General features: G+C 38.9%; 1 protein-coding gene across 4 annotated transcripts in view; it reads left to right on the plus strand.

Annotated features, from left to right (window-relative positions):
• Window positions 1-23,154, plus strand: part of HIKESHI (heat shock protein nuclear import factor hikeshi) — a 41,062-nt gene that overhangs the window by 1,125 nt on the left and 16,783 nt on the right. For all 4 annotated transcript variants that reach the window (XR_006604205.1, XM_045071402.1, XM_013061959.2 and 1 more), the window contains exon 2: window positions 3,256-3,493. Coding sequence is in view for 3 of the 4 variants with exons in the window: in XM_045071402.1 (XP_044927337.1) it covers window positions 3,256-3,493 (238 nt within the window). In the remaining variant the exon portion in view is untranslated. The remainder of the gene's footprint in view (window positions 1-3,255; window positions 3,494-23,154) is intronic.

The raw sequence follows: 23,154 nt of genomic DNA on the forward strand, positions 1-23,154 counted from the left end.
GTATTCTGTACACAGTTCTGAGAAACTACAAAGATAAATTGGAGACTACTAGCCTCAGATTCTCTTTGTTTCTTGAATGACTGGGAGGCCGGCCACCTTGGTGATGGTGGTAATTGGTAATTGATAATATTGGTGAGATAACTTTGGGTTGCTCCTGCTGTTGGCAGGGAAAATGAAAAGAAGAGCCGGGGATAAGTGTGGTACTCAAATGAGTGAATGTCATCAATGAATGACTTTTAAAATTTGTGTGCGTGTTTTATTTTACTTTACATATTTATTTTTAAGTAATCTCTGTGCCCAACGTGGGGATTGAGCTCATGACCAGGACATCAGGGGCACACATGTGCCCCTGTGTGCGTTTTTTTTTTTTTTGTTTGTTTTTAAAGATTTTTTTTTATTTATTACAGACAGAGATCACAAGTAGGCAGAGAGGCAGGCAGAGAGAGAGGGAGAAACAGGCTCCCTGCTGAGCAGAGAGCCTGATGTGGGGGCTCGATCTCAGGACCCTGAGATCATGACCTAACTGAAGGCAGAGGCTTTAGCCCACTGAGCCACCCAGGCGCCCCCGTGTGTGCGTTTTTTAAAGAAAAGGCCACATGGATTCATTCCATGTGTCCCATGTTGTTAACGAATTTGGAAGAAAATTTAATTACAGCATATACCTTTGGCTACTTACCTAACACCTAACCTCTGTGATAGCTATCCAGTAGAGGTTCTTTAAAGATAAGACTTTTAGGAGATGTCTGGACTCTGTTAAACAGAGAACATGTTCAAAATGAAGGGCAGATAGACCTGGAGATACCCAAACCTTAACTTCCTTATTCTCTAACTAGAAAAGTCCAGTCATCTAAATTCCTTGAAAATTTTTTCTTAAATAAAAGAGTTATCTTTTTCCCTAAGGTTAAGTATTAGTGTGTCATAGTACAGATTTATAGAATGTCTGGTGCTTGGTAGACTTGACATTTAACTGATACTTATTTTGCCTAATCGTTATTTCGTGGCTTGTAAATACCACCATTTTATATGTTTTTTAGTATTATGTGCATGCCCAAAGCTGGCGAAACTGAATTTAATACTAATATACGCAGTTTGGTTTTACATTTATGTTTTTCTTTTGTTTTATTCTCTGTTTAAAGGGACAGTTTTTTTTTTTTTTTTTTTAAGATTTTATTTATTTATTTGACAGATCACAAGTAGGCAGAGACACAGGCAGAGAGAGAGAGAGGAGAAAGTAGGCTCCCTGCAAAGCAGAGAGCCCGATATGGCTGGATCCCAGGACCCTGGGGTCATGATCTGAGCCAAAGGTGGAGGATTTAACCCACTGAGCCACCCAGGCGCCCCATAAAGTGGACAGTTTTTAATGAGGTTGGAAAACTTCAGAAGAGAGAAGCAGAACTTGATTTTAAGAGAAGAACTTGATTTTAAGAACATTCATTTTTGGTCTCTTGGGAATAAATTAAGGACAATTCATATTTATTGATAATACATAGCAATAAATTCTTGAAGTTTCTTTGTAGTAGTAGCTAGGGTATTAAAAAAGTAAGCATTTTAGTAACGACAACAACAACTATTAGCGAAGGAAAAGAAACTGCATTCTAGGTAGTAAGATTTGACCATTTAGAGTCTTAAAATACTGGTAGTAATTCAGATTTGGTGTTTTGGTGAATGGATTGGCAATAGCAATTAAAAAGAAAACCAGAAAACTGTGTGATGTAAACTCTTGACAGCCTTTTGACCAGAGAGCCCTCAGAAGTAATACTTCATTTTTGCTAATGGATGTGATAGAGCAATAATCAGTAATTTTCTGAAAGTGGAATAAAGAATTTTCTCTTTGGAAGTAGATTTCTCAAACTTCTCAAACTTCAAAATAAGAAAAGATCTTATTCTAGAAACTGACATTCAATTCTAGAACAGAAAATTAGATTATGAAATGAGTCAAGAGGAAACTTTCACAGGTTCTCACTTAGCACATTCAAAGTAGGATTTTTGCTTCTTATACATACAGTTGATTCTCGTTATTCGTAGTAGTTCAGTTCTGTGAAGTCAGTGTGAATACTCAGTTCCTCGTTAGTAAATACTGAATAATTGCTCTTAGGGGAAACACAGAGTTAGGTTTTTTTCAAGCCTCTGATGACAGTTTTTATTAGCCTGTGAGTATATAACTTTGTTTTCTGTATGTTTCTGTTTAAGTACATCTTATTTAATATGTTTTGTTGATTCATTAACATTGAACTTAACAGTAACACCATAACTCATTTCTGAATGAAACTTACATATTTTCTCAGTAAGGCACATAACTGTTTCAGACTTAGGACTACTGGCCAACATTTCACCTTGGCCATTTTAAACATCAGAATCACCAACAAAAAGCACAAAATACAACCGGACATGACACTAAATTGACTGCAGAAAAACACATTTGTTTACACTATGAGAGCTGAAATAAAGAAGGCACAGCTAACTTTTCTCCATCTCAGCTGGGAATGTGTACATTAGGCAACCTAAAATTTTTTGCTGCTCTGCGCATGAACATGCCCATGAATGACCACCAAAGTGCAATGAATATTGATTTTGTGCATATAAATAAATTTTAGTGAGTAGGCAGATTAATAAATAGGGAATATGCAAATGAGGTGTTTTTTTTTTTTTTTTTTTAAGATTTTGTCCATCCATTTGACAGACAGAAATCACAAGTAGGCAGAGAGGCAGGCAGAGAGAAGGAAGCAGACTCCCCGCGGAGCAGGACCCTGGGATCATGACCCGAACCGAAGGCAGAGGCTTTAACACTCTGAGCCACCCAGGCGCCCCTGCAAATGAGGATTAAGTAATTCTTTCTGTATTGCTTACCCATTTTAATTTCCTGTACTTTGCATACTAGAGGATAAGGCTTTGGTGGTGTGGTATTTTGAACAACCTTTAATTTCTTTAATATGCTGAAGCCGTAGTGATTTACTTATGTAAGTAAATTCTTTTCAGGGCACTTCTGAAATAATTTAGTTCTATTTTTTAAAGGTTACATTCATTAAATGATTATTTTAAGGCTGAATATATATACACATATATATGTATATATTTGGACTTTCTTTTTTAAATTTTAACACTGAAATATTGGAAATTCCATATAGACCATCAGATTAACCCAAAGTTATACTGGGTTTAATAATATAATTGACTTAATAACAGCTTACAGAAATACTATAAGGGTTGTAGAAATTCCTCAAACTATTAAACTAAGACACGTCTCTTATTTTCTAGGTGCAAACAGCTGCACAGCAAGTGGCAGAGGATAAATTTGTTTTTGACTTGCCTGATTATGAAAGTATCAACCACGTTGTGGTTTTTATGCTGGGAACAATCCCATTTCCTGAGGGAATGGGAGGATCTGTCTACTTTTCCTATCCTGATTCAAACGGAATGCCTGTATGGCAACTCCTAGGATTTGTCACAAATGGGAAACCAAGTGCCATCTTCAAAATTTCAGGTCTTAAATCTGGTAAGAAACAATATTAAAATGATTACATAATTTAGCTCTTTTCTTAATAGCGTACATAGGATGTAGCTCTTTTTTTTTTTTTTAAACTTTCCATTGTTTTCCTGGTTTCTAAAGTGATACATTATTTAAAAAAAAGTTCAGATGGTAAACTGATATAAACTGATAAACTTGAAAAGTAATAAGCAAAAGACCTCCTTGGCTTCTCACATTTCCACCCTCTGTCCGTGGAAAGAGCCATTTACTTTAGGGATTTTGTATACTTTTGTAAAGGGATTTTATTATGTGTTTAACAAATAATAACAAGGAATCTTCTCAGAATTTGTAATATGCACATCTGTGTATTAGATAATCATATAAAGCAAATAGACTTGTATAGGAATTAAAATGAGAGTCTTTTTTTTTTTTTTTTAATGAAGATTTTTGAACAGATCTGATTACCCCTCCACTGTTTTTGAACTCTTAGATTTGATTATCCCTTTGCTGTTTTTCTCTTGGTTGTATTGACAGTGCAGGCCTCAGACCTATAGGGGCATAATCCTTGCTTTGATACTTTGAAGTATTTTGTGGAGAAATGTGAGACAAAACTAGATAGATGGCCATTTACTGCCATTGAATCTCTGGTTCCCTTGAAAATCTACATGAAAACAGACATGTATCTACTATGAGGATTTAAAGATAACGATTAAGTTCTCGCTGGAGATAACTGATATGCTGATAAAGGAAGATAGTTTTGTAGACCACTAATTGGAAGGGTGAAAGGTCAGTGGATGTTTGTACAAGATGCTGAGAGAGAATAGAAAGGGGAGCAACTAACTCAAGTCGGTTGAAGTTTCCTGGAGGAGGTGATATTGGACCTCTTGGGAAGAGAAGTTAATTAGGCCCGTGAGAGGCCTATTGGGCATTCTTTTCTAGGTGGAGGTGATGTGTGTACAGTGAAGAAATTTTAAAAGCATGGCCTGCATAGGATGGTGTAAGGGTAGGTTAGGCAGCCATGGATCAGGAAAAGCTTTCTGTGCCATACCGACTCATTTGAATTTAAGTTAGTGATTTTTAATGTACTTATCTGGGTGATTTCACAGACTTATTAGATGGTATTTAAAAAAAATAAGTGTAACGTAATGTAAATACTCAAAAGTTTTCATGTCCTCTAAAGCCCATCCATGTATCCTTCCTCATAAAGAACTGCTCCTTTGGGTGTAGAGGAGCCAGTAAACAACAGTTTTGGGTAGTGGAGGTGATATGAACAAGTTTTGATTTTAGCCTGAGAGCTGTGTGAAGAATGAACTGGAGCAGTTGCGGCTGGATGATGGACTGTTAAGCATTGTTACGTTATGTAGTTGGAATTCTAGAAGAAGCAGCAGGAGAGAGCAGTATTTAAAGCTAAATTCTGTTTGGACTTGATGAGAAATACTAATCTCTAGATTTAAGAAGCAGGACAAATCCCTGTGGTCCTTATCAACATGGGATTCCATGAGGTAATTATCCCTAATCCCTCAGTGTTTCTTTCTTTCTTTCTTTTTTTTAAGATTTGATTTATTCATTTGAGGGAGAGAAAATGAGGAAGAGAGAGCAGGCACAACTGGGGATAGAGCAGGAGGAGAGGGAGAAGATCCCCACTGAGCAGGGATCCTGACTCTGGGCTTCATCCTAGGACCCACATCATGACTTGAGCCAGATCATGACCTGATCGGAGGGCAGACAGCCAGCTGAGCCACCCGGGTGCCCCACAACAGTGATTCTTAAAGCATGATTATGTGACCACCAGAATTAGCATTAGCATCCCCTGGGAACTTGTTAGAAATGCAGATTCATGGCAAGATGCCAGACCTACTGGATCAGAAACTGTGGGTGGAGTCTAGTTCCCCAGGTGTTTTGCCTGCTCAAGTTTGAGAACCACTACCCTAGGGCATCCACTGCATGTAATGAATTAATGTCTCACACATTTAGTATGGAGTTGTTTTTTTTTTTTTTTTTTAGATATTTATTTATTTATTTATTTGAGAGAGATCACAAGCAGGCAGAGAGGCAGGCAGAGAGAGAGGAGGAAGCAGGCTCCCTGCTGAGCAGAGAGCCCGATGTGGGGCTCGATCCCAGGACTCCGAATTCATGGCCTGAGCCGAAGGCAGCGGCTTAACCCGCTGAGCCACCCAGGCGCCCCTGGAGTTGGTTTTGAATAATCTTTGGGAGAATTAAGAAAATCAGATCATGTTTTCTCTTTTATGTGACTGTGCCTAAAAATAAAAAACTAAGCAGTCTGTAAGCAGAGGGAATGTAAATGGACAATTCAATATATTCTAGTGAAAATTCTGGGCATTTAATGTAAAGAGGGAGTAATAAAGGAGCCAGAGAGAAAGACAACTCAATTATAACTTGATGGCAGTTATACCATGAGGATGAATAGAGGTCAAAACCAATAGATGAATATCTTCAAGGAAAAATAAAAGGAGATGGAGAAATAAATATATTTTGCAGATGGAGATGGGAAGTTTACTGCTCATAGACCATTACTGAAAGAACTACTGAAGGTAGTTATACTTTGTAAAAGGAAATTGAACCCAGGATATAGAAGAGCATGCAAGATGCAAAGTTAAAGAATTGGTAAACATGGGACACCTAGGTGGCTCAGTTGATGAAGCGTCTGCCTTTGGCTCAGGTCATGATTTCAGGGTTCTGGGATTGAGCTCCTCATTGAGGGGAGCCTTCCTCTTCCTCTCCACCTTCTTGTGCTGTCTTTCTCTTAAAAAAAAAGTCAACATGTATCCTAATCTGGCTACCTGCTTTATTAAAAAAAACAACAGGGGCGCCTGGGTGGCTCAGTTGGTTAGGCCTCTGCCTTCGGCTCGGGTCATGATCTCAGGGTCCTGGGATCGAGCCCCGCATCGGGCTCTCTGCTCAGCAGGGAGCCTGCTTCCTCCTCTCTCACTGCCTGCCTCTCTGCCTACTTGTGATCTCTGTCTGTCATATAAATAAATAAATCTTTAAAAAAAAAACAACAAATAAATGCACACAATAAATAACTTAAATGCATAAAAATGAAATATTGTACTAGAAAATAATGCATAATTCAGGAATGGTACTGCTCAGAGTTGAAGCTTTCTGAAGTCTTAGTATTTAGATAAAGAGAATAGTTATACTGATACTTTCAGGTAATCTTAAAAGTTTTAAGGAAGAGTTAAAAAAAAAGAAAGGAAAAGTAAAGTCATAGTATATAGGCATAGTATATTAAAAATAAAATAAAATGGTGAAACTAACTTCAACTATATCAGTTATCAGGAGAGATGTAAACAGAATACACTTGGCAGAGAAAACTCCAGGATAGGATTTCTTTAAAAGGGAGCAAATGAATAATTACATTGTTGCATATGAGTAAGGGTCTAAAACATTTTAACACAAGCAACCAAAAAGTAGCTGTTATAGGTATATTAGTTTTAAGAAAATTTAGACTAAGACAAAAACATTAACAGGGATTGAGAAATTCATTTAGATAATCCATTGGGAAAACAAGTATTTCTGGGAAAAGAGAAGTCATGAATTTGTGTGTATATATAACTTCAAACATATATTTAAAATTGACATTTAGAATGATAAATGCTATCAATATTTTATTTACCTCTTGATAATACACTTAAGTAAATATTAGTAAAATGCAATTTGGATAAAAGTTAAGTTTGAGCCAATGGGCATTTAGAGAACCTGCACCTAATTATTAGATCATACACATTTTTAAAATTAAAAAATTTTTAAAAAATATTTTATTTATTTGACAGACAGAGATCACAAGTAGGCAGAGAGGCAGGCAGGCAGAGAGAGAGGAGGAAGCAGGCTCCCCGCTGAGCAGAGAGCCCGATGTGGCGCTTGATCCCAGGACCCTGGGACCATGACCTGAACCGAAGGCAGAGGCTTTAACCCACTGAGCCACCCAGGCGCCCCGATCATACACATTTTTTAAACATTTGTTTTATTTTATTTTTTAAGATTTTTATTTATTTGACAGCGAGAGAGAGACAGCACACAAGCAGGGGAAGCAGCAGGCAGAGAGAGAAGCAAGGAACTGCTGAGCAGAAAACCTGATGTAGGAACTGATCCAGGACCCTGGGATCATGATCTGAGCTGAAGGCAGACGCTCAACCAACTGAGCCACCCTGGCGCCCTAGATCATGTACATTTTTTTTTTTTAAAGATTATTTATTTATTTATTTGACAGAGATCACAAGTAGGCAGAGAGGCAGGCAGAGAGAGAGGAGGGAAGCAGGCTCCCTGTTCAGCAGAGAGCCCGATGTGAGGCTCGATCCCAGGACCCGGAATCATGACCTGAGCCAAAGGCAGAGGTTTTACGCCACTGAGCCACACAGATGCCCCGATCATATACATTTTTAAGTACACAGAACATTGATGAAATTTTGACCACATACCAAGTCATGAAGCAAGTTGTAGTAAATGGCAAATAATCAGTATGCAGCCTATGGTGCTGTGTAATTAAAAGTCAAAAGATAAAACGTTATTCTGTGTAGGAATCCTCCCTTCATCATGTGTAGCTGTCAGGCCCAGATGGTTTAACAAAGTTTAGCTAAACTTCTATGAAACAAATTGTTCATATCTTATCTAAACTTACAGAGAGTAGAAGACGGTTACCCAGATTATATTTCTTCTTTTTTTTTTTTTAAAGATTTTATTTATTTATTTGTCAGAGAGAGAGAGTGAGCGAGAGCGAGCATAGGCTGACAGAGTGGAAGGCAGAGTCAGAGGGAGAAGCAGGCTCCCTGCGGAGGGCAAGGAGCCCGATGTGGGACTCGATCCCAGGATGCTGGGATCATGACCTGAGCCGAAGGCAGCTGCTTAACCAACTGAGCCACCCAGGTGTCCCCCAGATTATATTTCTCAACTGATACAATCTTCATATCAGAAAGGACAAGGACAATATAAGAGAAGAAAGTTGACCCATGCCAATTTTATTTATTTAGGATTTTTATATTGATGTACATAAAATAGTTACAAAGTAAATAGAACAGGGTATCTTATTTTTTATTAGTTTTCATTATACAAAATTCAAGTATATACAGAAGCAGACCAAATGGAATATTGAACCGTTCTTTATTCATCACTCAAAATGACCAACTCATGGATAGTGCTATTTTTTTAAAAACATTTTATTTCTCTCCTTAATTTTATTTATTTATTTATTTTTATTTATTTATTTTTTTTAAGATTTTATTTATTTATTTGACAGAGAGAAATCACAAGTAGATGGAGAGGCAGGCAGAGAGAGAGAGAGAGGGAAGCAGGCTCCCTGCTGAGCAGAGAGCCTGATGCGGGGCTCCATCCCAGGACCCTGAGATCATGACCTGAGCCGAAGGCAGCGGCTTAACCCACTGAGCCACCCAGGTGCCCTATTTATTACTTTTTAAAAGATTTTCTTAGGGAGAGAGAGAGAGAAAGCACATTGGGGAGGGGCAGAGGGAGAGGAAGAAGCAGGGAGCCTGATGGGGAGGCTCCATCCCAGGACTCTGAGATTATGACCTGAGCCAAAGGCAGAGGCTTAATTGACTGAGCCGCCCAGGCACCCCTATTTATTTATTTTAGAGAGAGGGAGCATATGCACAAGCAGGGGAGGGGCAGAGAGAGAATCCCAAGAAACTTTGAGCTATTGTGGAGCTCAAGGCAGGGCTCACGACCCTGAGATTATGACCTCAGCTAAAGGGAAGAGTTGGACAGTTAACGGACTGAGCGACCCAGGCATGCCAGTTTTACTTCTTTTATATTCCTACTCACTTCTCCCATCTTGTATTATTTGGAAACAGATTCCAGAATCATAACATGTAATTCATAAATACCATAGTGTCTTTAAAAGACAAGGCCTTTTTAAAAATTTATTTATTTATTTATTTAACAGACCGAGATCACAAGTAGGCAGAGAGGCAGGCAGAGAGAGAGGAGGAAGCAGGCTCCCCTCTGAGCAGAGAGCCAGATGTGGGGCTCGATCCCAGGACCCAGAGATCATGACCTGAGCCGAAGGCAGAGGCTTTAACCCACTGAGCCACCCAGGCAACCCTTTCTGCTTTTTAAACATAACTGTAATGTTGTTATCACATCAAAAAGCAAACAATAATTCCTTAGTAGGGAATTGAATGTCTGATTAGTGTTCAGATTTCCAGTAACCTGAATTTTTTGTTTATATATTTTTAAAGTTGTAAGTACTTTCAGTCAGCCTTGCAACTGATTGATGTCTCAAGTTATCTTTCATAAAAATTAAAAGTATAGTGTATTCTCTGTTCTATTTCCAGTAAATTAGTTGGACTTTGAGATTTGGTCAGACTTCATTTGAGTTTCTTTTGAAAAAAAAAATTTTTTGGTGAGATTATTATAGGTAATGGTATGTTCTTTGATCAGTAAATATATATATATATGTCTCTTTTTGTGAAATTAGCAGCTATATATATACCATGCCTATATTTGTTAAGTCAGTAGGGGTTTGGATGATCACATTCTAATTGTTATTTCACTTATTAGCTATAAAGAGATTCTTGAATATACTATTGGTCACCCAGAGGTAGGATCATAGGAAAGGCATGATAATGCTTGATTGTTCGTCTTCATATACCAAGGTTCAGAAAAGAGTTGATATCCTAACATTTGCCTAAAGTAGTAAGTTCTTTTTAAAGGATTATAAAATCTTGGGAGATATGTCTATATATATTTGTTTACATTTGATGTGTTCTAACTATTTGTATACCCTCAGAATCCACTGGACCTAATAAAAAAATTTTTTTAAAAGATTTTATTTATTGGGGCACCTGGGTGGCTCAGTGGATTAAAGCCTCTGACTTTGGCTCAGGTCATGATCCCAGGGTCCTGGGATCGAGCCCCATATCAGGCACTCTGCTCAGTGGGGAGCCTGCTTCCTCCTCTCTCTCTACCTACTTGTGATCTCTGTCAAATAAATAAATAACATCTTTAAAAAAAAAAAAAGATTTTATTTATTTATTTGAGACAGAGAGAGGGAGAACACAACACAGTAAGAATGAGAGGGAGAAGCAGACTCCCCACTAATCAGAGAGACCCACATGAGGCTCCATCCCAGAATCCTGGGATCAAGACTTGAGCTGAAGATAGACACTTAACTGACTGAGCCAACCCAGTGCCCCTAAGATTTTTCTAAATTTATTTTTATTTATTTTTTAAAAAATTTATTTATTTAACAGACAGAGATCACAAGTAGGCAGAGAGGCAGGCAGGGAGAGAGAGGGGGAAGCAGGCTCCCTGCCAGCAGAGAGCCTGACACAGGGCTGGATCCCAGGACCCTAGGATCATGACCCGAGCCGAAGGCGGAGGCTCAACCCACTGAGCCACCCAGGCGCCCCTAAGAGTTTTTGTTTTTTTTTTAAAGATTTTATTTATTTTTATTTGACAGACAGAGATTACAAGTAGGCAGAGAGGCAGGCAGAGAGAGAGGGGAGGAAGCAGGCTCCCTGCTGAGCAAAGAGCCCGATGCGGGGCTCGATCCCAGGACCCTGGGATCATGACCTGAGCCGAAGGCAGAGGCTTTCACCCACTGAGCCACCCAGGTGCCCCCTTAAGAGTTTTTTTTAAGTAATCTCTACATCCAGTGTGGGGCTTAAACTTAGAATTCCAGCATCAAGTTGTATGCTGCACCTGCTGGGCTGCTCAGTGCCCCTAATATTAATTTTTCAATTTCTTCTTTAGGCAAATGCTGATACTTTGTAATTTTTATCCTTTCTTAAGAATTCTTCTAAAGAACAGAAAATTTACTTTTTATTAACAGTTTTAATAATTTATTGAGATACAATTAACATACAATAAATTGCACATATTTAAAAGGTGCAGTTTGATGAATTATATATATGTATACCCACCTGTGAAACTCCATACTGAAGATAATGAACTTATCACCCCTTAAGTTTCCTAGAGTTCCGTTGTAATCCTACCCTAGGCAACTACTGATCCAGTTTGTTTCACTAAAAAATAGTTTGTGTTTCTGGAGTTTTATATAAATGAAAACATACAGTGTGATTTTTTGCCTAGCTTCTTTCATTCAGCTGAGTTATTATTTTTAGAATCATCATGTTCAGTAGGGCCTGTCTCATAGAATCATCATGTAGTACTTATCAGTAGTTCATTCCTTTTTATTTCTGGGTAGAATTCCATTGTATGAACGTACCACTGATTGTTCATCCATTTACCTATTGATGGATATTTGGATTGTGTAGGGGTTTTTATTCATAAAAATAAAACTGATGTGTAAACATTTCTTTTTTTTTTTTTTAAAGATTTTATTTATTTATTTGACATAGAGAGCGAGATCAAGTAGGCAGAGGCAGGCAGAGAGAGAGGGGGAAGCAGGCTCCCTGCCAAGCAGAGAGCCCGATGTGGGGCTCAATCCAAGGACCCTGAGATCATGACCTGAGCTGAAGGCAGAGGCTTTAGCCCACTGAGCCACCCAGGCGCCCCGTGTGTAAACATTCCTATGCAAGTCTTAGTGTGGACACATCCCCCCTCCTCTCTTGGGTAGGTGTGGAATAGCTGGATCATATGGTACTTGTATGTTGAACTTTTTTTTAAAAATGACAAACTTATATTTGTCAGTCTTATTTTCCAGTATGGATGTTCCAATTTACATTCAACCAGCTGTGTTAGAAAGTTCTAGTTTCTCCACATCCTTGCTAATGCTTAGTTTGGTCAGTTTTATGCATTCTAATAGGTGTGTAGAGGTATACACTGTGTTTTAAATTTGCATTTCCCGGGGCGCCTGGGTGGCTCAGTGGGTTAATCCGCTGCCTTCAGCTCCGGTCATGATCTCGGGGTCCTGGGATCGAGTCCCGCATCGGGCTCTGTGCTCAGCAGGGAGCCTGCTTCCCTCTCTCTCTCTCTCTCTCTGCCTGCCTTTCCATCTACTTGTGATCTCTCTCTGTCAAATAAATAAAATCTTTAAAAAAAAATTTTGCATTTCCCTAGTGACTAAGGATGTTGAGCATTTTTTTCATGTGGTTATTTGCATATCTGTATGTTCCTTATTGAAATGTCTGTTTTAAGTCTTTTGTCTTTTTTTTTTTTTTTTTTAAACTGGGTTGTTTCATTATTGAATTGTGAGAGTTCTGTATTTATTCTTTTTTTTTTTTTTTTTTTTTTTTTTTTTTTTAAAGATTTTATTTATTTATTTGACAGAGAGAAATCACAAGTAGATGGAGAGGCAGGCAGAGAGAGAGAGAGGGAAGCAGGCTCTCCGCTGAGCAGAGAGCCCGATGCGGGACTCGATCCCAGGACCCTGAGATCATGACCTGAGCTGAAGGCAGCGGCTTAACCCACTGAGCCACCCAGGCGCCCTGTATTTATTCTTGATACAAGTTCTTTATCAGATATGTTATTTGGAAATGTTTTTTCCCAGTCTTTGACTAGTATTTTCTCTAACAGTATCTTTGATAGAGCGGAAGTTTTTTAATTTTGATAAAGTCGACAGTTTTTCAATTTATTCTTTTATGGATTATGCTTTTGGTACTAAGCCTAAGAAATCTTTGCCTAATCCAAGGTCAGCAAGGTTTTCTTTTCCTTTTTAGTGTCAGATTTTATGCTTCTATCTGGGATCCAGTTTGAATTAATTTTGTATTTAGTGCAAGGTTCAGATTGGAGTTTAGTTTTTTGTTTTCAAATGGATAGCGAGCTGTTCTAAAACCATTTGTTGAAAAGACAAAGTAATGGCATATTTTTCTGCATCTATTATCAAGCATGGTCACTTTGGTATTCATTTGGGGTCTCCCAAAGTACTCCATTTTAAAATATAAACAGATATAAATGAATATTTATATATTGATTTAAAAAGATGGAAATAGATCCTATTTTTTTTTTAAAACAATAAATTACTAGTTTGAAGACACGCTAGAAGATAAAATGGGTGCTGGTAAATATTTAGCAATATAGGAAGAGGAGCAGCTAATTGAGGGGGAGGGAGGTGATATTTTTGGTTTGGATTTGAGGAGCCTCTGGGCATGATAGCAGTGCCTCAAATACAAAGTGGTAGGTTTTGTTTGTATAGCAATAGGCTAGTAGCCAGCTAACTGTTAACTGTTTGCATAGCTGTAGAGTGCAGGTTTATTTTGTACGCAGACTCTTAGGCGTTGATTAAGGTAAATTTTAGCCACCAGCCAGTAGACCAGGACACACTGCTTATTTTGGGGACATACCAATTATCTTACCAATTTAATGCCCACATTTTTCTCTCTTCTCCTTGCCCCAATTTTGCCAACATACTGTGTTTTTTTTGGTTTTTTTTTTTCATTTGTGACCGTCACTATATTCCTTGCAGGACATGGTTTTGGGAATAGTGAAGAGTGATTTCTTCTATCCTTTTCACATTGCCTTTGGCTTTCTTTTCCCTTTTATCTTGTGATATCCAGTGGGTTGGAGCTTGGGATGAGATTGGCATTTGGGGTCATAAGAACCCAGATATTTCCTTAATGTGTTATTTCATTGAATTTGGAGGATATTAAGCTGTCCAAAAATGGGTTAATCCAATTGCTGCAACTGGAACAATAATAACTCAATGAGATGTGTTTTCTGTTGGGTAGAGTTAGGTAAAATAGTCTAAAACTCAATCCCAGAGTAATACCTGATTCAGTACAAGAAAATGGATATATTTCCATTATGATAATAAGATTAGTTCTGTATTCTCCAGCCTTTTTAAAAATAAATGATTTGTTATCATTTCCATTATAACATGACTATTTTATCCATTAAAACATTTTCAAGGCAGTATTTATGATGGGTAAAGCACAATGTTTTATTAAAGAAAAATAAAGCAGCTTAAAATGTTTAGAGACTTAGTACATACAGCATTAAGCAAATGATAAAATGTTAAATGTTCTGGTTGTTTTTTTAGTACTAAGTTTGGAAAAGCACTTTTTGGATGTCTGAAGTATCAGAATTCTTATTTCTTTAATTACTATTCTTTTAAATTAGCATATAATGTATTATTTGATTCACGGGTACAGTCTGTGATTCATCAGTCTTACAAAATACCCAGCGCTCATCACTACGCATACCCGCCAATGTCTATCACCCAGCTACCCCATCCCTCTCACCCCCTCCACTCCAGCAACCCTCAGTTTGTTTCCTGAGATTATTAAGAGTCTCATATGGTTTGTCTCCTTCTCTGGTTTTGTCTTGTTTGATTTTTTCCTCTCTTCCCTTATGACCCTCTGCCTTGTTTCTTAAATTCCACATATCAGTGAGATCATATGATAATTGTCTTTCTCTGATTGACTTATTTCACTTAGTGTAATACCTCTCGTTCCATCCACGTTGTTGCAGATGGCAAGATTTCATTTTTTGATGGCTGCATTATATTCCATTTTGGATGTATATATGTGTACACACACACACACACACCCACCCCACCCACTCACCCACCCACCTCTTTTTTATCCATTTATCTGTTGATGGACATCCGATGGACATCTGGGCTCTTTTCATATTTTGAAAAGCCATGAATTCTGTGTGCTGTAATCGTCTAGTGCTGGAGTTTTGCAGTTCTCATTGATCGGTATTTGATCTTGGCTGGATGTTCTTGCTCATCTTCTCGGGGAGGGGCATGTTGGGTTGATTCTCAAATGTCTTTGCTCCTGGTGAAATTGCACTGCCCTTGCCAGGGGTCAGGCTAAGTAATCTGCTCGGGTTTGCTCTATGTTCCTTTTGTTCCCTGAAGGCTTTCCTGAGCAGATTTAGAGGATGAGAATGAAATTGGTGGCCTCCCAGTCTCTGGCCCGGAGCTAATAGCTTGGGGTCCCACTCTGCAGTGTGCCCTCACAGGAAAGCAGTCAATCACTCTGGTCTCTGTGGTCTCCGCCCACACTCTGTGCTCACCCAGCCTGTGACTGAGTGTTTCTCTCAGACCCAGGACCCAGTTTGGAGTCTCTAAACCCAGCAGATTCTTGTGTGTACCCACTCTATTCCTCCTGGGAGAAGAAGGGGAGTCTTTGCGGTTTTGCTGCTTGCTGGGTCCCTGCTCGAAGAGCAGTGGTCGGACTGCTGCGGGTCACAGTTTTTGGCAATCCCGTGCTGAGAGCCCACTCCTCAGCTCACTCTTCACAGCCAGCTTCCCTGCTCTGATGCCTGGGAGTTCTGTGGCACTCAGGCACTCCCAGTCTTCCTATGACCCTGAGTGTTCTGAGACCACGGTGTCCCAGCGAAGGTTCTTCCCCCCCAGCTTCGCAGTCTGTCTTCCTGTATATTGCCTTGGATTCACTTCTCTGTACTTCCTACCTTGTGGAAGGTGGTTGCTTTTCTGTTCATAGAGTTGCAGCTATTCTTTTCTTCAGTCTCTGTTTGAGTTCGCAGGTGTTAAGAATGGTTTGATAAGCTGTCTAGCTGAATTCCTGGGACCAGATAAAATCAAGGTCTCCCACTCGTTTGCCATCTTGGACTCTTGTCAATCCTAAAGTATTAGAATTCTTACTTTATGTATATAAATGTTAATATTAGAGAATAGTGTAATATTAAAGTATAAGAATAGGTTGACTTTTAATGGGTGTATATATTTTTGAACCTTTGAGATGCCCTTTCAAGCCTAAGGATGTAAGTTTCACTATGTTGGGCAAACCTAGCTAAGGAGCACTTGAGGGTGGGAGAGTGACTTGTTTTTTTTTTTTAAGATTTTATTTATTTATTTGACGGAGAGAGATCACAAGCAGGCAGAGAGGCAGGCAGAGAGAGAGGGAGAAGCAGAGCAGAGAGCCCGATACGGGGCTCGATCCCAGGACCCCGAGATCATGACCCGAGCCGAAGGCAGAGGCTTAACCTACTGAGCCACCCAGGTGCCCCGGGAGAGCGACTTGTTGAAGCAACTCTGTGCAGTTGTGATTGAACTGAGAAGAAGTAGAATTGTATGGAAGCAAGGAGGGTAGAAAATTAGTTCAAGTGAAACAGATTTCATTTTAAGAATTTCTGGCAGTGTTTTAGCAGTTCTCTGCTAGATGACGAAAGATTACTTTCAAAGAACAGTTTTGGTTGGGGAAGATTAAGAGAGCTCTTTTGGGAGAATCGTGGTTGATAGGGAGTCTTGAAGCCAGTTACTGAGAGTTTTATTTTGATTGAGAGAAGATTCTTTGTGACTTTTGGAACCTGAAAGGAGTTAGTTATATGGTGAATATATATATATATATTTTTAAAGATTTTATTTATTTATTTGACAGAGATCACAAGCAGGCAGAGAGGCAGGCAGAGAGAGAGAGAAGGAAGCAGGCTCCCTGCTGAGCAGAGAGCCGGATGAGGGGCTCGATCCCAGGACCCTGCGATCATGACCTGAGCCGAAGGCAGCGGCTTAACCCACTGAGCCACCCAGGCGCCCCTGGTGAATACATTTTTAAGCTGATGCTGGAACAATCTGGGGATGATGGTTAACAATTAGGATAGGACTAAACTTGAAAATAAAGGGTTTGGTATTAAGAAACAAAAAGATTCTTCCTTTTCTTTCTTCCTCCCTTCATTCCTACAGAAATCCTGAAAAAAAAAAACCAGAGGCTTAGGAGATAAAAGTTGGTAGTTGAAGAATTGGAGAATTTAAGAAGTTTATTTAAATGAGTCTATTGAAATTTTGTCTTCAGGTCCTATCCTTGGTCTTCATAACATGGAAGAGATATTTAACCAAACAATTAGTAAAAATTATGAAATACTGGGAGTTCTTCTCTTTAGTAAGAAGCATATGTCAATTCAAATTAACACAAAGGAATATTAACAAAATTAAAACTTATTTTATGGAACTTATATTAAAAGTGGGTACCTATAGATACTAAAGGTCTTTTGCTATACCATGATTTTTTTTTTTTTAAAGATTTTATTTATTTGACAGATGACAAACAGACAGAGGCCGGGGGGGGGCAGGAGAAGCAGCCTCCCCACTGAGCAGGGAGCCCAGTGCAGGGCTCAATCTCAGGACCCTGGGATCATAGACCTGAGCTGAAGGCAGAGGCTTAACCCACTGAGCCACCCAGGCACCCCTATACCATGATTTTTTTTCCCTATTTCCGTATATTGCTTTGCGGGTTCAATGAACTATTGGTTATATATGTGCAATATAAACTTAAAAGCATTTCCTAGTGTTATTTTTTCTATTATTGTTCCTCTTTGGCACCTCCTTCCATCTCTTTAATCATGATCATGCCCCCCATCCCACCAGCAACACTGACTGAATAAAATATTTCAGACTGTGAACAGAAGTTCCCTGGTGAACAGAAACCAAACACTGTAAATCAAACCAAAGCGTAACATCAAATGAAGTAGTGTTCTAACTAATCTAGACTGTATACTCATCTTAGGGGTTGAATCAATCTTTGCCCCTTTCCCCTTCAAACTCTATATATGTCTAGGCCTAAGATAGCTGCTGCTTCTTTTGTTTTGCATTTCACACTGTGGCTCTCAATTCTTTTTCAGGGACTGTCTTACATTATTTTTTTTCTTTTTATTGAATACTGTACTAGTTTTAGGTGTACAACTTAGTGATTTGACAATTCTACACACTACTCAGTACTCTTCATAAGTGCAGTCACCATACAATGTTACTACAACATTACTGACTATATTCCCTGTGCTGTACTTTTTATCTAGAAGCTTCTTATGGAAGCAACCCAAGTGTCCATCAATAGATAAAGATGTGTGTGTGTACACACACACAATGGAGTAATGCTCAGCTATTAAAAAAAAAAAAAAAAGGTCTTGCCATTTGCGACAACATGGATGAACCTAAAAGTGTATTTTGCTAAGTGAAATAAGATTGAGAAAGACAAATACAATATGATTTCACTAGTGTGGAATCTTAAAGCACACAACTGAGCAAACAAAATGGTTTCTTAGATATAGAGAACAAACTGGAGGTTACCAGAGAGGAGGTGGGTGGAGTGATGCAAAATGGGTAAAAGGGATTAAGAGGTACATACTTCCAGTTATAAATTAGGTAGGTCATAGAGATGAAAAGTACAGGCTAGGGACTATATTGTCAATAATTCTATACCATAATTTTCAGCTTGTCTCTTTACATTGTAAAAGCTTGGGAAATCAACCGGCAGTTATTTTAGGCATTTCTATTAAATGAATTACAGAAAAGTACCTGCTTATGTAGTTTAGACCTTGTTGTTTATCCCATTCTCTCTTAGCCGAGTGTCAAAGTCAATGATGATTGTGTGTGTGCGCGTGCGTGTGCATCTGTGAATATTACAGTCACTCCAAGATAGTATTCAAAGGGAACAGATTAGTAAACTGAGATAATTTTAAAATGGCTTTGTGGAAGGTTAGTCTGCAGTATGTATTTGAAGTATGAATAGATTTGGATGGGCTGGCAGTGGGAAGATGAGACTTGCATTTGAAAATGATCAGAGTCATAAAGGTAATGTGTATTGTGTCTCTAAATGGCAGTGAGGAGGCAGACTTTTAAGGGCAGTGTGATAAGCTCCTATTTGAGAGCTATGAGGGGTAAGGTTTTAAAAGTTAAATGGAGCTGTTGTGTGGTGGTTAAAATTTTTTCCTGGTAGGCAAGTGTTTGAGCAAGAGAGTGATACTATTTAAAATGATGTTTTAGGAAAATTATTGTCCAGAGTGGCTTGGAGAATCTGTTAAGATTAGAGCCGGAGAATCCAGTTAGGAAGATTTTATAATGATTGAAGGATAAAGGAAAGGGTAACATACTGAATACTGAATATCTGCTTGTGCAGTGCATTGTACTAGGCTTTGATGGGTTTAAATAGCTGATACACATGAAAACCCAGAAGAAGGTGTTATTAGTGTCTTTTTTTTTTTTTTTTAAAGATTTTATTTATTTTATTTGACAGAGAGAGAGATCACAAGTAGGCAGAGAGGCAGGCAGAGACAGAGGGGGAAGTAGGCTCCCTGCTGAGCAGAGGCCCGATGCGGGGCTCGGATGCGGGGCTCGGATGCGGGGCTCGGATGCGGGGCTCGATCCCAGGACACTGAGATCATGACCTGAGCCGAAGGCAGGGGCTTTAATCCACTGAGCCACCCAGGCGCCCCTAGTGTCGGGTATTTAAGAGGCTGGATTTCGGAGAAGTTAAAGTATTTTGCTCAGAGAAGAGAGTCTGTTAATTTTTATGTGTTATGTGTAGATCAGCTTCTTTGAAACAGTTGAGTGTTGCATGGCAATACCATTGTTTGTTTAATTCTCAGTTGATGGAAATATGGGTTGTTTCCTTTGTTTTAAATTGTTTTACTACCATTGCTACAATATATATTCTTACACATATCTTTTGTACATATTTTCTAGCACTGTATTTCTGTAGAAGAAACTCCCTAGAAGTGGAACTGAATTCCTGGATTAGAATGGCCTTTAAAACAAATGGGATAGGAGGCCTGGAGAAAGGGAACTGAATGTGGATAATGGATCATAATTTTCATGGCAGTTTTTAGAAAGTCATAATAAAGGTACAGTGTACTTGGTACTACATAAAAAAACTAAGGGAACATATCCTGGCCAAGTATAGTAACAGAGTAAGCCGTGGGGTATTAGAATGGAAGGCCCTAAAAATAATTTAATCTGGGGTGTCTAGGTGGCTTAATCAGTAAGCATCTGACTCTTGATCTCAGTTTAGGTCTTAATCTCGGGGTTGTGAATTCAAGCTCCTCATTGGGCTCCACACTGGGCATGGAGCCTGCTTAAAAAAAAAAATTAATCTACTTACTTTTGCTGTTGAAAATTTTGAGATTTAGAAATTACATAATGTTTCTAAAACAGAGGAGGAATTAGGATCTAGATACTCAGGTTTTTAGTTCACTATTCTAAGCAAAATTAAGTCCTTTCTTTTCCCAAAGTAAATTTAAGGAGAAAAATACATTCAAATTTCCGTTGTCTTACGTGTATTTAGTTCATATGCCTGTAACTACTCATTTGTGCCATTTTTATTTAATGTTATTTCATAATGGGTTTTGAAATTTTGATGAAGAATTTTCCTTCCTTTTTTTTTTTTAAAGATTTTATTTATTGGACAGACAGAGATCACAAGCAGACAGAGAGGTGGGCAGAGAGAGAGAGAGAGGAGGAAGCAGGCTCCCTGCTGAGCAGAGAGCCCAATGTGGGGCTTGATCCCAGGACCTTGAGATCATAACCTTAGCTGAAGGCAGAGGCTTTAACACACTGAGCCACCCAGGCGCCCCTTAGTTTTTCCTTCTTTTCCATTCTTTTTTCCCTACTAACCAAGTAAAGTGAGAAACAGACATATTCTGATCTTCAGATGAGCTGGACTGGTAACAAGATGAAATTTTTATGTTTCTTTAAAGGGATAAGGGGACATGAGTTAAAAGGCTCTCAGAAACACTGATGTAGAGGATATGGTTTTTTTGTTTTGTTTTGTTTTAAGTGATAGTATAGTAATATATTTTGTTGATAAGTTATGGTTTGATTATTTATTATTACTTTTTCCTTGTTGGACATTTTGGCTTTTTTTTTTTTCTTTTTTAAAGATTTTATTTATTTATTGGCCAGAGAGAGAGAGGGAGAGAGCGCGCGAGCACAGGCAGGCCAAGTGGCGGCAGAGGCAGAGGGAGAAGCAGGCTACCTGCTGAGCTTAGCTCGATGACGAGGGAGAAGCAGGCTACCTGCTGAGCTTAGCTCCATGTGGGACTCAATCCCAGGATGCTGGGATCTGGACCTGAGCCGAAGGCACCTGCTCAACCAACTGAGCCACCCAGGCGTCCCGGCTTTTTTTTTTTTCATAAGCCTCTGAACATCCTGTAAATTTTCAGTTGTTTTATTGCTAGTATATGGAAGTACAGCTGACTTTTTTATTTTATTTTTTTTTTTTTTTAAAGATTTTATTTATTTATTTGACAGAGAGAAATCACAAGTAGATGGAGAGGGAGGCAGAGAGAGAGAGAGGGAAGCAGGCTCTCCGCTGAGCAGAGAGCCCGATGCGGGACTCGATCCCAGGACTCTGAGATCATGACCTGAGCCGAAGGCAGCGGCTTAACCCACTGAGCCACCCAGGCGCCCCTGGCTGACTTTTTTAAAAGACTTTATTTATTTTATTTTATTTTTTTAAATTAGATTTTTTTTTTAAGATTTTATTTATTTATTTGACAGAGAGAGAGAGATCACAAGTAGGCAGAGAGGCAGGCAGAGAGCGAGGGGGAAGCAGGCTCTCTGCCCAGCAGAGAGCCAGATGTGGGGCTCGATTCCAGGACTCTGAGATCATGACCTGAGCTGAAGGCAGAGGTTTAACCCACTGAGCCACCCAGGCGCCCCTAAAAGACTTTATTGTTTGGAGCAGTTCTAGGTTTACAACAAAATTGAGAGGAAGGTACATCGATTTCCCATATACCCCTGTCCCCACACAGATGTAGTCTACCCCATTTCAACATCATTCACCAGAATATATATATTTTTTTCTTTCAAAAACCAAGGATGAACTTACACAGACAAATCATAATCATCATAATCACTTAAGGTCCAGTTTACCTTAGGGTTCATTAGGGTGTATTACCTTAGTGTTGTACATTCTTTGGATTTGGATAAATGTTTAATGACCTGTATCTATAGTTATACTTTCATACATTTCACTGCCTTGAAAATCTGCTTATTCTTCTCTGCCATCTTACACTCCCCCTAACCCCCAATCTTGGGAAGCCACTGAATTTTTATTATGTCTCTGATTTTGCCTTTTCCTCAATGTCATGTAGTTGGCATCAGTACAGTATATAGCCTTTTCAGATTGGCTTCTTTCACTTAATAGCTCATTTCTTTGTAGTACTGAACGATACTCCATGGTCTGGATGTACCACAGTTTATTCATTTATCTACTGAGGGACATCTTGGTGCTTTCAATTTTCGTCAGTTATGAATAAAGCTGCTTTAAACATCCATGTGTAGGTTTTTATCTCATTGAAGTTTCCATCTCTTTTCATGAATACCAAAGAACATGATTGCTGGATCTTATGGTAAGAGTGTGTTTAGTTTTTTAAGAGACTGCTAAACTCTCTTCCAAAGTGGCTTTATGTGTTTACATTCCCACCAACAAGGAATGAGTTTCTGTTGCTCCTCATACTCAACAGCATTTCACGTTGTCACACAACTGATTTTTTTTTTTTTTTAAGATTTTATTTATTTATTTGACAGAGAGAAATCACAAGTAGTCGGAGAGGCAGGCAGAGAGAGAGAGAGAGAGAGAGAGGGAAGCAGGCTCCCTGCTGAGCAGAGAGCCCGATGCGGGACTCAATCCCAGGACCCTGAGATCACGACTTGAGCCGAAGGCAGCGGCTTAACCCACTGAGCCACCCAGGTGCCCACACAACTGATTTTTGTACATTGACTTTGTATCCTGAAAGGGGAAGGAAAGGGTAACATTATTCTAGTGCTGCCCAGGATTTTCTGTATAGATGGTACCTTTGAAAAAGAGTTTTTATTTCTTTCCTTCCAATTTTGACACCTTTTATTTCTTTTTATTGCCTTGCTGCATTGCCCAGGCCTTTGCGTACCATGTTAAATACAGGCAGTAAAGAGTGCAGCGAGATAAGAGAAAGAAATAAAAGGTAAAACAGTTGTTCTCTCTTCTGTTTTATGAGTGTTTAAGATTGGTGAATTGGCTCTTATAAATATAAAATACCCTTTATCTTTAGTAATGCTACTCACTTGAAGTCTATTTTGTCTAAAATTTATA

This window comes from Mustela putorius, unplaced genomic scaffold (assembly GCF_011764305.1).
Source record: "Mustela putorius furo isolate JIRA1106 unplaced genomic scaffold, ASM1176430v1.1 tig00003987_pilon_pilon_pilon, whole genome shotgun sequence".
NCBI lineage: Eukaryota > Metazoa > Chordata > Mammalia > Carnivora > Mustelidae > Mustela > Mustela putorius.